We start from the raw sequence: 12,705 nt of genomic DNA on the forward strand, positions 1-12,705 counted from the left end.
TGCGATCCCCCAGAGGACAAACTCAACTCTGGATTGGGTCTTAAAGAAATGCTGAGATACAGCTTATGTTCATATTAGAGATATTTCATCCAAATTTATCCTATTTACCTTTTAATTGTTTGATTTGTTGAGCAGTTGAGAAAATGTGTCTTTTCCTGCTGAGACAGACTGATCTTACTGAATTTATTAAATCTTTAACTTGGCAAGATGACATGTCACTTAATCTAATAAAATAAACTACATACAGAAATTGTTTCAAAGCCATGTGTTACTTGTATCGGGCAAAACGGGCATCAACAAACAAGAACATTGATGAGTGCAAAAATACAACAAAGTAAGCGTTCCCATATAATCTTCAGACCAAAGAAAACAGACTAATACCTAAAACATTCTGCACCACAAAATACTGACGGCGAGGAAAAAGCAGAGGCTCATGTTCAAGTCCATTTGGAGCTCTTGATGTAAAATACCTCACGCTACACTCACATTTCTTGTACACTCATTCAGTTCCGTCTTAGTTAGACATTTGGAACTGTCTTGGAACTAACTGGATGTTTACCAGTGAGAAGCTCAGGCAAGCAGCTGTGCACTGCTCTTCATTAAAAGTGCATAATGATCGGACAGCCTGCCGTCTTGTTAGCTTGTCATGAAGGAGGCTAAATAACGCTCCAGAGTTAGGCAACATTTTGGTGAGGGAAAACTGTCATGGACATTTTCAAAGGGGTCCCTTGACCTCTGACCTCAAGATATGTGAATGAAAATGGGTTCTATGGGTACCCACGAGTCTCCCCTTTACAGACATGCCCACTTTATGATAATCACATGCAGTTTTTTTTCATGCAGTATAAATGTGTTATTTTCGCCTTTTCTAAAAATAGTGTATTTTAATATTTCTTCATACTTTCTTGCAGAAATCTCTAATTGTCAAAAGGTTTTGATACCAAATCACAGCATGGCTTTTTATATGGTGTTCCTCAAGGTCTTGGTGTCTTAATGTGGTATTTTGGAGGGATTATCGATCATTTTTATCAATTATTGAATGGTAAAAAATGGTTAAAGTTGGCACCAAATCTGTGTAACAAATGCTATCAACCCACAAATTGGTGAAACAGCTTATGAGGCATAAGTGAGCATGGAAATGGTCATCACATACTTTGATCATAATGTTCTAAACCCTTAAACACTTTTACAATATATTTTAATGAATTAATTGATTAATTAATGTTTATTTCTGATTTATGACTAAGAACAACTTGACACACAGTGCCGAGCTGCATCTCAAATTAATCTTCAGGTTCTTCTTTCAGATGATGTACACCACTTCTATGTGAAATCTACTGCTGACCTGCTATCTCCCCTAAGGACCCCCTCTACTCGCCTAAAAAAGACAAAAACGGGTCTATTGTGGGTCTCAGAGGGTTAAAGGCATTTAATATAAACTGGAAAGCTTTGACAATGATGAAAACGCTCTCTCACCAGGATAGGAGTGTTATACAGTAGAAGAAATATCTGCACCGGAGTAGCCTAAAAACCACCTGACCAATAAACCAGGCTTTTTTTTAGTTTCTTAATTTAAGACTCTATCTTCTCCGCTTGGCACAATATCCCGATCTTAGCACGAGCAGCCGTCATCCATTGCAGCAGATACTATACACTTGTGTCACTGAAGATACGTTCCTTCTGCACATTCCCTCAACAAATGGGGTGGGGAGGAGGGGCGTTTCCATGGCAACCATTGAGAGAAATATGCCATCTAAGCAAAAAATGACTCCCACTGAGGAAAATACTTCTCCCGTTGTAACTTGTACAGTATGCTGTAATGCCTCCAGACACCTCCAACTCATTTAGTGAAATCCACGACGTCCTCATAGACTGATTAACAGTAATTGAGCAGCACATTAAAATCAATGAGAGATCCATAGAGGAGCTATTGAAGTGACAGTTACATCTCCCGTAAAAGAGTGTCAGCATAATTAAGTCAACTTGGCAATGTTCAACGTCACAGTCGAAGACGTCAAACATCTAACGGTAAAGTGTCATTCAAGTTGGCTGCATGGCAGATTACAAAATGTAAGCATCAGAGAGTCCACACGGAAGCAGCAGCAGCAGCAGCATCAGCGGTGAGGTGAACCATGGGACTTCATGTCTAGATGAAGGGTGGGTGACAGTCTACAGGGGGTGGATGTGTGTGTGAGTCTGAATGGTTGGGTGGACACTGTTATTCTGAGTGCTTGTATTTAGAGATGAAGTGTGTGTGTGTGTGTGTGTACTCTTGCCACTCGTTCTGCCACATCCCTGCAGTTTCCTGCTCCTTGCTGGCTGCTCCCGAGGTGCTGCTGTTATCTGTGTCACATTTGTAGCTGCGAAAAGACAACTAGGGTTAAGAGTTTCCACCCCGCTACACAGTGTGACCAGATCTGTGGTGCCTTCAGCCTCTTTGGCAGCTGAGTATCTTGTTGTAACCTAAGGTGAAGTGACAACTTAAGTCCCTTTCCCACTGGACAAAACAACCACTAACACCCACTATAACATCTGGCTTTTGTCTTTCCCTGGGAAAGAGTACAATCGGCATTAATTCGGGACAGATGACTCTGCTGTTGTCACGCGTGTTTATCGGCTCCAGCTCCGATGGACACCCTAATATTCACCCCTTTTCCAGTGCAATGCTATGTGACATGTGTTGGAGTGAATTTATAATAAATTAAATCAACAGGGATTTGGACAATTATTATAATTTACAATACAATGGATATGCTCTCCTCAAAGCTACCAGACTCCAGTCAGACTACAGTACATTTATATCGCTGATCGTCATAAAACACACTTCAAATCAAACTCGACAGAAAACAAAATAAAACTCATTTAAACCGTCTTTTGTCTTTCTACTTTCTACCAACAATCACCAATTCTGATTTGAGAGATTGAAAGAGAGACTAAATAAGTAACACAAGTAAAAACCGTAATATTTTCACTGTTTACTCTCCCTGCTTGCGGTGACGTTGAACTTAACACAGCAGGAAAAAAAACAGAAAGGCCAGTCCAACGGCACGGCATACTCACAATAGGAAAAGAGTCCATCGCTTATTTTTAACAAGTTTTCCCGTGTTTAAAAAACCTGCATATATGTGCTAATTTTGGTGGGAAAAGGGTGTTAGTGAAGGACAGTGAGCTCCAGAGCTTGGTAGTTATAGCACCATCCACTGCCCTGCCAAATAGGTTCAACGTTCAGGAATTTATGGTTCACTCAGGCCCTGTTCAGACCTGGTATTAACATGCATCCTGGGTGATCGGATCACAAGTGGACAGCTCTAAGTACAGGTGTGAACACACTCAAGACACATAGAGGATGCATTGAGATTCAATTGCTCAGACTACATTCAGAGGTGTTCTGGGCCACATATGGCCACATTCTTTTAGCAGTGTGTGCATGAATGTGTCCTGGGCCACATTAAGGACCGCCTACTCAACTGACATCCCGCTGGGATCCGTGGGTCTCTGCGCTCCTCAGATGAATAGACAGGCAGACACGAGCCTAGCAGCATGGAAACGGCTTCTGTGCTCTACTGTATTCTGTCGGTACAACTGTATTTGATTAAAATATGTCTTATCTATAGGCTACATAATCTACAGACTATCAGACTAGACACACAAAGTGCATTATTGTCATACTGTTGAAGATGTGTCAGTGTTTTTGTTCTGGTGCTTTGCACGGAGCTGACACCCGCCGGCCTGCTCGCCCTCTCTCATCCCGGCTGTCTGAGGCTCTGTACCCCGCTGTTGCCTGGCAAAGGCAGCGGTGCCGGCGGCACGGAGGTCTCCAGGAACCACCGGTACAATAACCTTATATTTGTATGTTAATAAAATGTACCCGAATTCACGAATATGTAGGATATCACTACTGACATTCCTGTAGTATTACGTCACAGCGTCTCCTGTATTGGCCGTGTGTTTACTACGTGTTTATTAGCATATAAAGCGGGGAAGTGACATCAGATCACAAGTGGCCACTCAAGACGCATGTGGAGATGCATTCTGATGCCAGGTGTGAACCGACGTATTTAAAGCTGTCCACTCGTGATGCGATCACTCAGGACGCATGTTGGGTTTGAACAGGTCTGAACAGGGCCTTTTACTTACTTTATTCAACATGTTATTATTGACATGCCATGTTTCAAATACCGTAACATGCCCGTCCTGTCTGTCTCATCTGTCTGTGCAGAGTTTGTACAAGTCACTAGTGGGTCAGTTAGCTGCCCACAAGAGTAAATTCAGCATAAATGCCCCTCAGGGATGTACAGATAACAGATTCAGCCTCAAACTGACAGTCCTCTAAAACTGCCTTTGCAGCAAGTGAACAGAACTTCTAAAACTTCTAAAACTTCTAAAACCAAGGATGCCAAAATGACTCCTCCCATTCACGACTCTATTGGAGAGCAGTCTGTGCTTCTGTGTGAACAAATAAAATATTTTTTATTTCTGGTGCGATTCAGTAGATAGAGCTGTGCATCAAAAATGGACAAAAGCGCCGCCGGCTTCCCAAACATCGTTTACTAGCGGGAGCAGGTCACTAATCTAATTGTGACTAATTTCCTGTCGTCCCTCCAATGAGCTCACTGGCACTGAGCCCAGGTGTTCACAAATTCCGAATTTTCGCCTTATAAATATTTTCTAGTATTTCTGCTGCAGAAGAACAATGGAATTTTATCTGATCCTCTTGAAATGTAGCTGCTGCTCACGTGTTACTCCGTATACTGTGATGATTTATACTCTCTCTCTCTCTCCTTCATTAACATGCAGTGTGTGTTCGGTTTTCTTCAAGCCCCGTCTAATCAGCTGCTCTGCATCATCTGTCTGAAGGAGACTGGCTCCATGCCCTCTGCCTGATGCTACCATACAGCAGATATGGCCGGGCTGGCACTGCCACCTTTACTTTGGCACGAGTCTCCGTCTGTGGAGTTAAAGGCTGCATCACGGCCCTTTAGGTCTCCAATTATAGATCAAGAGTGGCAGCGGATCTGAGCTGCACTAAAACTAATCTATGTCTATACAGTATGTTAATATGGGTTTGATCATTATTACTGAGGTCGCCAGTTTTGTTTAAAAGTAGAAAACTACTGTGCATCAATGAATTAACAGTCTGCTAAGCCCTGCCCCCCTTAGTTACTGTTGCTACACCTGTCAAGCTTTCCTTTCTCCCATATACGCACATATGCAGCTTCCCATGACCACTCAAATCATCAGTCATTTTTTAAACAAATGGCTCCTTGAATTCAGTCAGCGGTTGACAAAAAGACAAAAGCAGGCTCATTTCTTGCCGACGACTGTGGATTTTATGGTCACCAACTGCTGCAGATTTTATCAGTAGCTGACAAGTTAATTAAGCTAACGTCAGCTCCATGAGTTGGTTGAAAACGTTGTCTCTGGCTGACTTTTTAGCGTTTCAAAATGACTCATTTTAAAATGAGAAGCCTATACACGGGGTCTTAAATATGCATTTGGTTACATGGTATCATGCTAAAAGACTGAGGCTAAAGCTGCATGTCTCGGGAAAAAGTAATTGTGTACGTTAAAGGAAATAAAGGAACATTATTCTTGAGTATGACAAAGAAAAATGTGAGATCAGATATAAATATATCCGGTTTAGCTGCTTAGCTGACATAGCTACTTGGACAAAAAACACAGAGGTTATGTTTATGGTTTGTTGTTCGTACTTTCAAACTGTATATTTCACTTAATTTAACAAGAGAAAAGTTTGAAGTTGAGGACTAACCAATGGGTTCGGTGAACCTAACACTATCTCGAGTAACGTTCTCTGGGTTTGTTGGAGTATTCCCATCGACTCGTTATAAGAAGTGGATGGAGTCACCGTAATGTGACGTCACTCATTGGTTTGTGGACTGCCCTTTTGAAGCCTCAAGTTTGGCATTTTGGCCATCGCCATCTTGTTGTTTTGCAACCAGAAGTGACACGAAAGGGGGGAGCTCAGTACAACCAAACACTGAATAATACATTATTAGGCAACCAAAAGGTTATAATTGACTTTTATGAACTGAAAACACACTGTGAAAGGGTTAAAGTTGTAAGACCAAAACACGGACAACTCTCAGACCGGCCGTGGTAGCAACCTAAAGCATACCCTGCTTTATGGTCTATTTGACTCTAAATGGGACCGTAATTTACTAAATGAACATCATGCTGTATTGAAAAAGACTTGAAACTAGTGATTGAGATCATAAACTCATGTTTACAATGTTTATTGAGGTAATAAATCAAGCGAGAAGTAGGGTTATTTTCCTCATAAACTTCTATACAATAACACTCCTTTTTACAACCAGAAGAGTCGCCCCCTGCTGGCCATTAGAAAGAATGCAGGTTAAGGCACTTCTGCATTGGCTTCACTTTTTAGAACCGGAGGTCGTAGCCAAAGTTTCCCCAAATCCAACCGAGCAGGACAGAGGCAGTAAAGTTAGCCTACACTATGATATAGCATCCAGAACCAGCTCTTTTTAATGTAACCTGCATTAATAATGTATGAAATGGCCACTGGCCTTGGAAGTAACGCTAGGTTACCACTGTAACTTGTTAGCTAGTTAGCTGGGCATCAACGTTTTCAGCTTACATTGTGGTAAATCGTTTAATTCACTCCTGACACTTTTTCTTTTATGCTTTCGGTTTGGGGGCAGGTATGAAGAAAAGAAACAACTACATAGTCTCTTATAGACAGAGTATTGCTTTGACTACATGTTTTTAGGGTTTAACCCTAATGGTCAATTCCTTTTTTATTAATTTCTGTCAGTGTAGGATCAGGCCTTACCCTGAATGTAAACGTATTGATATGAGAGTAACATCAATAATTTAACATCACATACGACTTTCATATCATTTTGCTAATGACTACTCACGCATAGCATTTACTACTACAGAGAGAATCTGCACATTTGAAGGAACACCAAAAAGGGAAAAAAAATGAATTGCCTCCAAAAAAAAATGCCCCGGGACGAAAGACTAAATTGGAAAAATCACTACAGAGGAAAAACCAATGTGTATTTGGGCTCCTCTCTCTCTCTCTCTCTCTCTCTCTCTGGGTCATGATTGTCTCCGAGTAAGGAGATTAAGATAGCATGCGTCAATCCAGGATTTAGAGCGAGAGAGACAAATGCAACCTCCTCACAGACAGCCAACACTGCTGCTTGGAGCGCATGTGCTCAGGCTCCCTGATGGAGATACAATAGCTGCATTAATATCATCCATACAACTTAATTCCAGGCTTGCCCGGCTCCTGTAATAGATACATTTCATCTATAGTTAATAGAAGGCAAGTCTCTGTACTGCACATCGCTATGATGCAACATGATTACTGGTGGTATAAGGAGGGATGTGCGTGTGTGGGGATTATTAAAAAAACATATTGCCAACCATTCCTGTTATAATCAAGGCAATTATTGAACCACCGTTAACACAGGACCATTTCTGTCACTCTTATGCAGTATGAAAAATATTGACAACATTTTTGTCAGGTTAAACACAAAAAAGGATATAAAATATAATAAAATAATATAATAATATAATAATAATAATAATATAAAATGAAAACAATACTATTGTTTTAACTTGGAAACCGTCCTAATCCCAAAAGAAACAGGTCTACTCGGTACCCTTCACCTTATTGCTCCACTTCCTGTCTGGAAGGAGAGCAGGTATCTGGATGTAATGCTACTAAGAGGCTTTTCCTATTCTAGGTAACAAGCAGTGGGCCAGCAGCACTAACCAGCACACTGTAATGTAAGACAGTAGGCCATCCAGAGACTGTGAGCTTTCCTCAAGCTCCACTTTGTTCCACCTTCATGTGTTATCTTCACATTCGAGTCACAGAGCTGAGGATCGGTTTTAATAAAAACCCAGAGATCTTTGAAAAACCCAGAATTTTGTGTAACGTGCACTGTTTAAATGATGTTTAATGATTCTCATGCCACTTGGGGGCAGCACAAACAAGACATAAACCAACCATTGACACATCATCACCTTTTAAGTTACTATGGCAAACATGTTGGCAAGCATTGCTTAGTTACACATCCAGCAGATATGGAGCAACATTAGCATTCACGTTGAGTCATGTTTGTGTCCACCAGATGAATGTTAGTCCAATATTCACTCTTTTTTTAGCTAGAGTTGTTCTGATATTGATACCAGTATCGGAAATGCCTCCGATACTGCCTAAAATGCTGGATCGGGTATCGGTGAGTATGTGAGTCATGTGCACCGATCTGATATCACGTTATCATATAATATAATAATATCAGCTCATTTACGCTACACAGTGACAAAAACATGTGTCACTCACTAACCGATCCTTACATCCTGTCTGATCGGTACTACACATATGTAACTCTCAACAGAGATAAGAAATAAGCGAGATAGCTCATTTGTTAGCTACTTTCATCATCGGTTTCGGATGCAGCTGATGATGAAAGTAGCTAATGAGTGAGCCATCTCACTTCCTTCTCATCTCTGTTGAGAGTTGGACATGCGCAGTACCTATTGGTGCATGTGCTAGCAGAGAATGTAACCTGAGTTTAACCTGAGCCAGGCCATACAACAATGATAGCAATCATATTACAACCATACAGGGTTAGTAGTATGCAGCTGTTAAAAAATAATAATATGTTTTTTAGTTTTTAACGCACTGGTATCAGATTGGTTCTCTGTATTGACCGTTACGCAAGTTCAAGTATCAGAATCAGTATCAGAAAGTGGTTTGGTGCTGAGCAGGTAACGTACAGTGGACTTTTAGAGTCTTTTAACTGGAAACTGCTGTTTGTTGCAGCCAAAAACGAGAGCGGTGAGAGTGAACCAAAATAGTAAAGTTGCAGGGCTGGACAAAAAAACAAAATAATGAGCTGAAAGACACCAATATAAAATATTGTTTATAGCCGCTTTAAAAACTCTACACTCCATCTGGATGAAAAGAATACTTCCAGCTGCAAAATAAAAACTATTTTAAATTGTTTCTGTAGTTGATTTCCTCTACAGGTAGCCAGAAAGACATGGGAAAAATATTATATGATAATATTATAATTTAATATCAAAATATAAAATAACAGCAAGGTCGCCCCCCAGGGTTGCTCCAGTCCAAACTGTTTCAGCGGAGTTGGCAGTGATTGGAATTGAAAAATATTACATTAAAAAAAAGATCACATAGAATAGCCTAAATGTGTGTGATTTGGTTAAAGAGATAATTTTGGGGAATTTTACTGTTTGTCCCACTTTTCCAGAGGCAGAAACTAATGAATACCTCAGGACAGACCGTTTTTATGTATGTGGTGTAGTCCGAAGTTATCAAACAGCAATATTAAGCTATATTGGCTCAATTGTTGAGTGTCTGAGATCAAATAACATAATCATGATCCCAGAAGCATCCAGGAATTGAGCGAAACTAAACAAGTAAACTAAGGAGCGAGTGACGGGGAGGCCCACAGTCTCAGGCTTTGAAAACCCCTCATATAGAGAAATAAACTGATGATAAAAAGTTTTAATTTTGCTTCACGTTGACCAAATTAAGCAAGGACATACAATATGTTTAATTATGTGTAATTCCGGCTATACCATCTTTGTTTGGGTTAAGAAATAAGAATTGCATCTTCCTAATCAAAAATCTAATAAAATCGTGCAGCAGACAGAATATTTCTTCATCCAGATGGTTGTAAGAGTCTTTAAGTATTCTGGATATACTGTCAGAACAGCAGTAAGTGTTGTTAAATAACCCTCTTGGCTTTTTTTAAAGATTGACAGGTGGATGCAATGCATGAGAAGCACAAAGGTCTAGAGGTCATTCTCTCTGTTCACTTCGCTTTAATAATGTGGTTTAATTTGGTATTTCAATTGTAAGTAAAAAAAACTTTTTTCAGTCAAATGATGAGAATAATGTAGGTTACTAAAACACTACTTCTACTCAGGTCAGAAAGATGCATCTCAGGAAAAATCATTCACTATGTGTGTATTGATGGCTTGTATACAGCCCGAGGAGGAGGAGGAACTTGACTACACCTGCTGCACAAAATAAAACTTCTATTACATGTGGAGTGAAAACATGAGCACAGTTTCAGCTCCAAAACTACACCAGCAAGTCCAAGAAGTGAAGGAAGATGGCAAGAAAGAAAAGACACTTGAATTATCCATCTGATCTTCACAGACCATCAGTTATGCAACTCTCTCTGAACTACACACATGGCATGATACATGCAGCCTGTGGATAGATATGCATCTCTCTCTCTCTCTCTACCCTGCAGCATTGTGACTGTGCTTCAGTTAGTGCAATGATGTGGAAAGGCCTCACACAAGGATTAACGCCCAGTGCAACAGATGGTGCATTCTCCTGCCCTTCCTGTGTACACACACACACACACACACACACACACAGAGAGAGAGAGAGAGAAAAACACCAGAATATTTGCATATTTTACCTTTTTCTTGGGTGGCATGGTGGTTTAAGCGGTCCACTAGTGTTATTATCCCACGTTTGTAGCGACCAGATCAGCTTATCGTTCAACTAGATCCAGTAAATGAGACATGGACAGGTATATTCCACGGGACTGAGTTCACCTCTGAAACAAACAGGTGTATGTGTCCGAGGATGCCGTTAAACGCAGCAAAAACACCCTTCTTTACGCGCCGTCTTGTGCGTAAAAGGTGAAATAATATTTCCCAAAAGAAACTCCGACGCGCAGGAGGACACCTCCGGAGACAACACGGGTGAGTTGCGTGAGGTGGGGTTTCACTTAAGTCAGCATTGTGAGTTGAGTGTATAGTTACCCTCTCCTGAGTCCTCCTGAGGGTATTAAAGGATTATTTCTCGGTGCGGCATCTGTTGCGCCGCGCGCCGCTCAGCTCGCTCTGACCTCGAGCACCGAACACAATCAAGAACCCGTCAGCTCCGTCCACGCGAGGTAAATTACGCAAAAGTGACTCAGTGTGTCTCATTTATGTTGTTGACCACAGTTTGGCTCCCTCCGCTGTGTGATGCGGTGATGATTAGTGAGTGTGTGTGTGTGTGTGTGTGAGTGTGTGCATCCAAACAACTTCCTGGGTTTGTTCTGGGAGTATTATAATAATGGCCTGGCTCCAAAATAGAAAAATGAAATTAAAAAGCAAGCAGGACATAATTCCTTTGTGCAGGCGTTGTACAGACAGACCTACTCATCACCCTGAGAGTGGAATAGTGTTATTCTCTTACCACATTGGTACAGTGTCATTATGGCACTACTTAAAAAACTCCCTACTTGCCAAGTATCAGCCACACACACACACACACACACACACTCACACAGAGGCGGTCCTCCGCACATCACTGATCTTCTTCTTGTATCCTCAAGTCACCCTCATAATGTGTGGAGCTGCATTTAGAGAAAAAGCAAAAGTAATTCTAATAATTAAAAATACAGCTGTCAGTCGATTCAAATATTTAATTGCGATAAATCAAATAATTGTCCATGATTAATCGCTATTAATTGCAAATTAATTTATCTGTTCAAAATATGGCCATGCTAGTTTTTCCTCGCCAACATTTAGCGTGTGTTTGGAGCGTTTTTTAGCCTCCTTCGCGACAAGCTGGCATGACACGTTATTATCGCGTTAACTTTGACAGCTCTATAGTAGATATGTCATAAATAGCGTCTTAAAGTATTGTTTCACAACCTGAGGGTCGGGACACCCCCAAGAGACCCCAAGATAAATCTGGGACCCTGTCAAAAGATGATTAAATGGTCCAAAAGATCTCTTTCTCTCAACAATACTTTCATCTCTTAAAGCCAGTACAAACCCTTTAAATAAAACAATTTGAGGAGGACAAATGACCCTCTGGGGTAAGTTTTCTCAATTCATGTCCACACTAAGACCATAACCTGTGATGAGGGATCACATGTAGACATTGCTCCCTTTTAAGGGGTCACAAGGCAAAACTACAAACCACTACTAAAGAAATAAGAACATTTATTGAATTACTTACTAATTGTAAGTACTGTCTTTAGAAATGAAATATTGTACATTTTACTCTACAGTTTGTTGGATTTGGGGGCATCTAGTGGTATGGTTGCAGATTGCAACCAACTGAGTATCCCTCTGCTCACTCCTCCCTTTCTAAGACTGCGGTAACGTGAGGCGCAGAGTGCAAAACGGTGGTAACGCCGTTTGCCTCGCTCAGAGGTCATCCTTACCAGAATACTAGTTTACGAGTAACGGAAGTCAGACGGCGGCTGGCGGTACCACGGTTTTGCACTCTGCGGCTCACGTTACCACAGTTTCACAAGCATTTCGGAGAACTACGGTGGCCTTCAGGTAACATAAAAATGTGAAAGGCTCTCTATAGAACCAGTGTTTGGTTTGTCCGTTCTCGGCTACTGTACAAACATGGCAGAGCAACATGGTGGACTCTGTGAAGAGGACCTGCTCCATATGTAGCTATGAAGGGCTCATTGTAAGCTAACGCAAACACAACAATTCTTAGTTTCGGGTGATTATACACTAATGAAAACATATACATGAATATTATATTCCATTTCTGCTAATACATCCCTCAAAATGTTCCACACTGTTCCTTTAAGATCTACTTATTATGTTGAGGAGTACGTCTTTATATGATATGATAATGTAACTTAGATAATATGACGCATTACTAAAAGTACAAAGCATTGCTAATATACATACAGTAGT

At 40.8% G+C, this 12,705-nt stretch overlaps 1 protein-coding gene across 3 annotated transcripts in view; it reads right to left on the bottom strand.

Moving 5' to 3' along the window:
* The window catches only part of cacnb2b (calcium channel, voltage-dependent, beta 2b), a 52,444-nt gene that overhangs the window by 28,903 nt on the left and 10,836 nt on the right, over positions 1-12,705 (bottom strand). Inside the window, exon 1 of one of the 3 annotated variants that reach the window (XM_037786932.1) lies at positions 10,461-11,445. The exons of the other annotated variants lie outside the window; for them this stretch is intronic. Coding sequence (XP_037642860.1) covers positions 10,461-10,478 — 18 coding nt within the window. The 5' untranslated portion in view covers positions 10,479-11,445. Of the gene's footprint in view, positions 1-10,460; positions 11,446-12,705 lie in introns of those variants that run through there. 3 annotated transcript variants of the gene reach the window in all.

Source organism: Sebastes umbrosus, chromosome 12 (assembly GCF_015220745.1).
Source record: "Sebastes umbrosus isolate fSebUmb1 chromosome 12, fSebUmb1.pri, whole genome shotgun sequence".
NCBI classification, from domain to species: Eukaryota; Metazoa; Chordata; class Actinopteri; order Perciformes; family Sebastidae; genus Sebastes; species Sebastes umbrosus.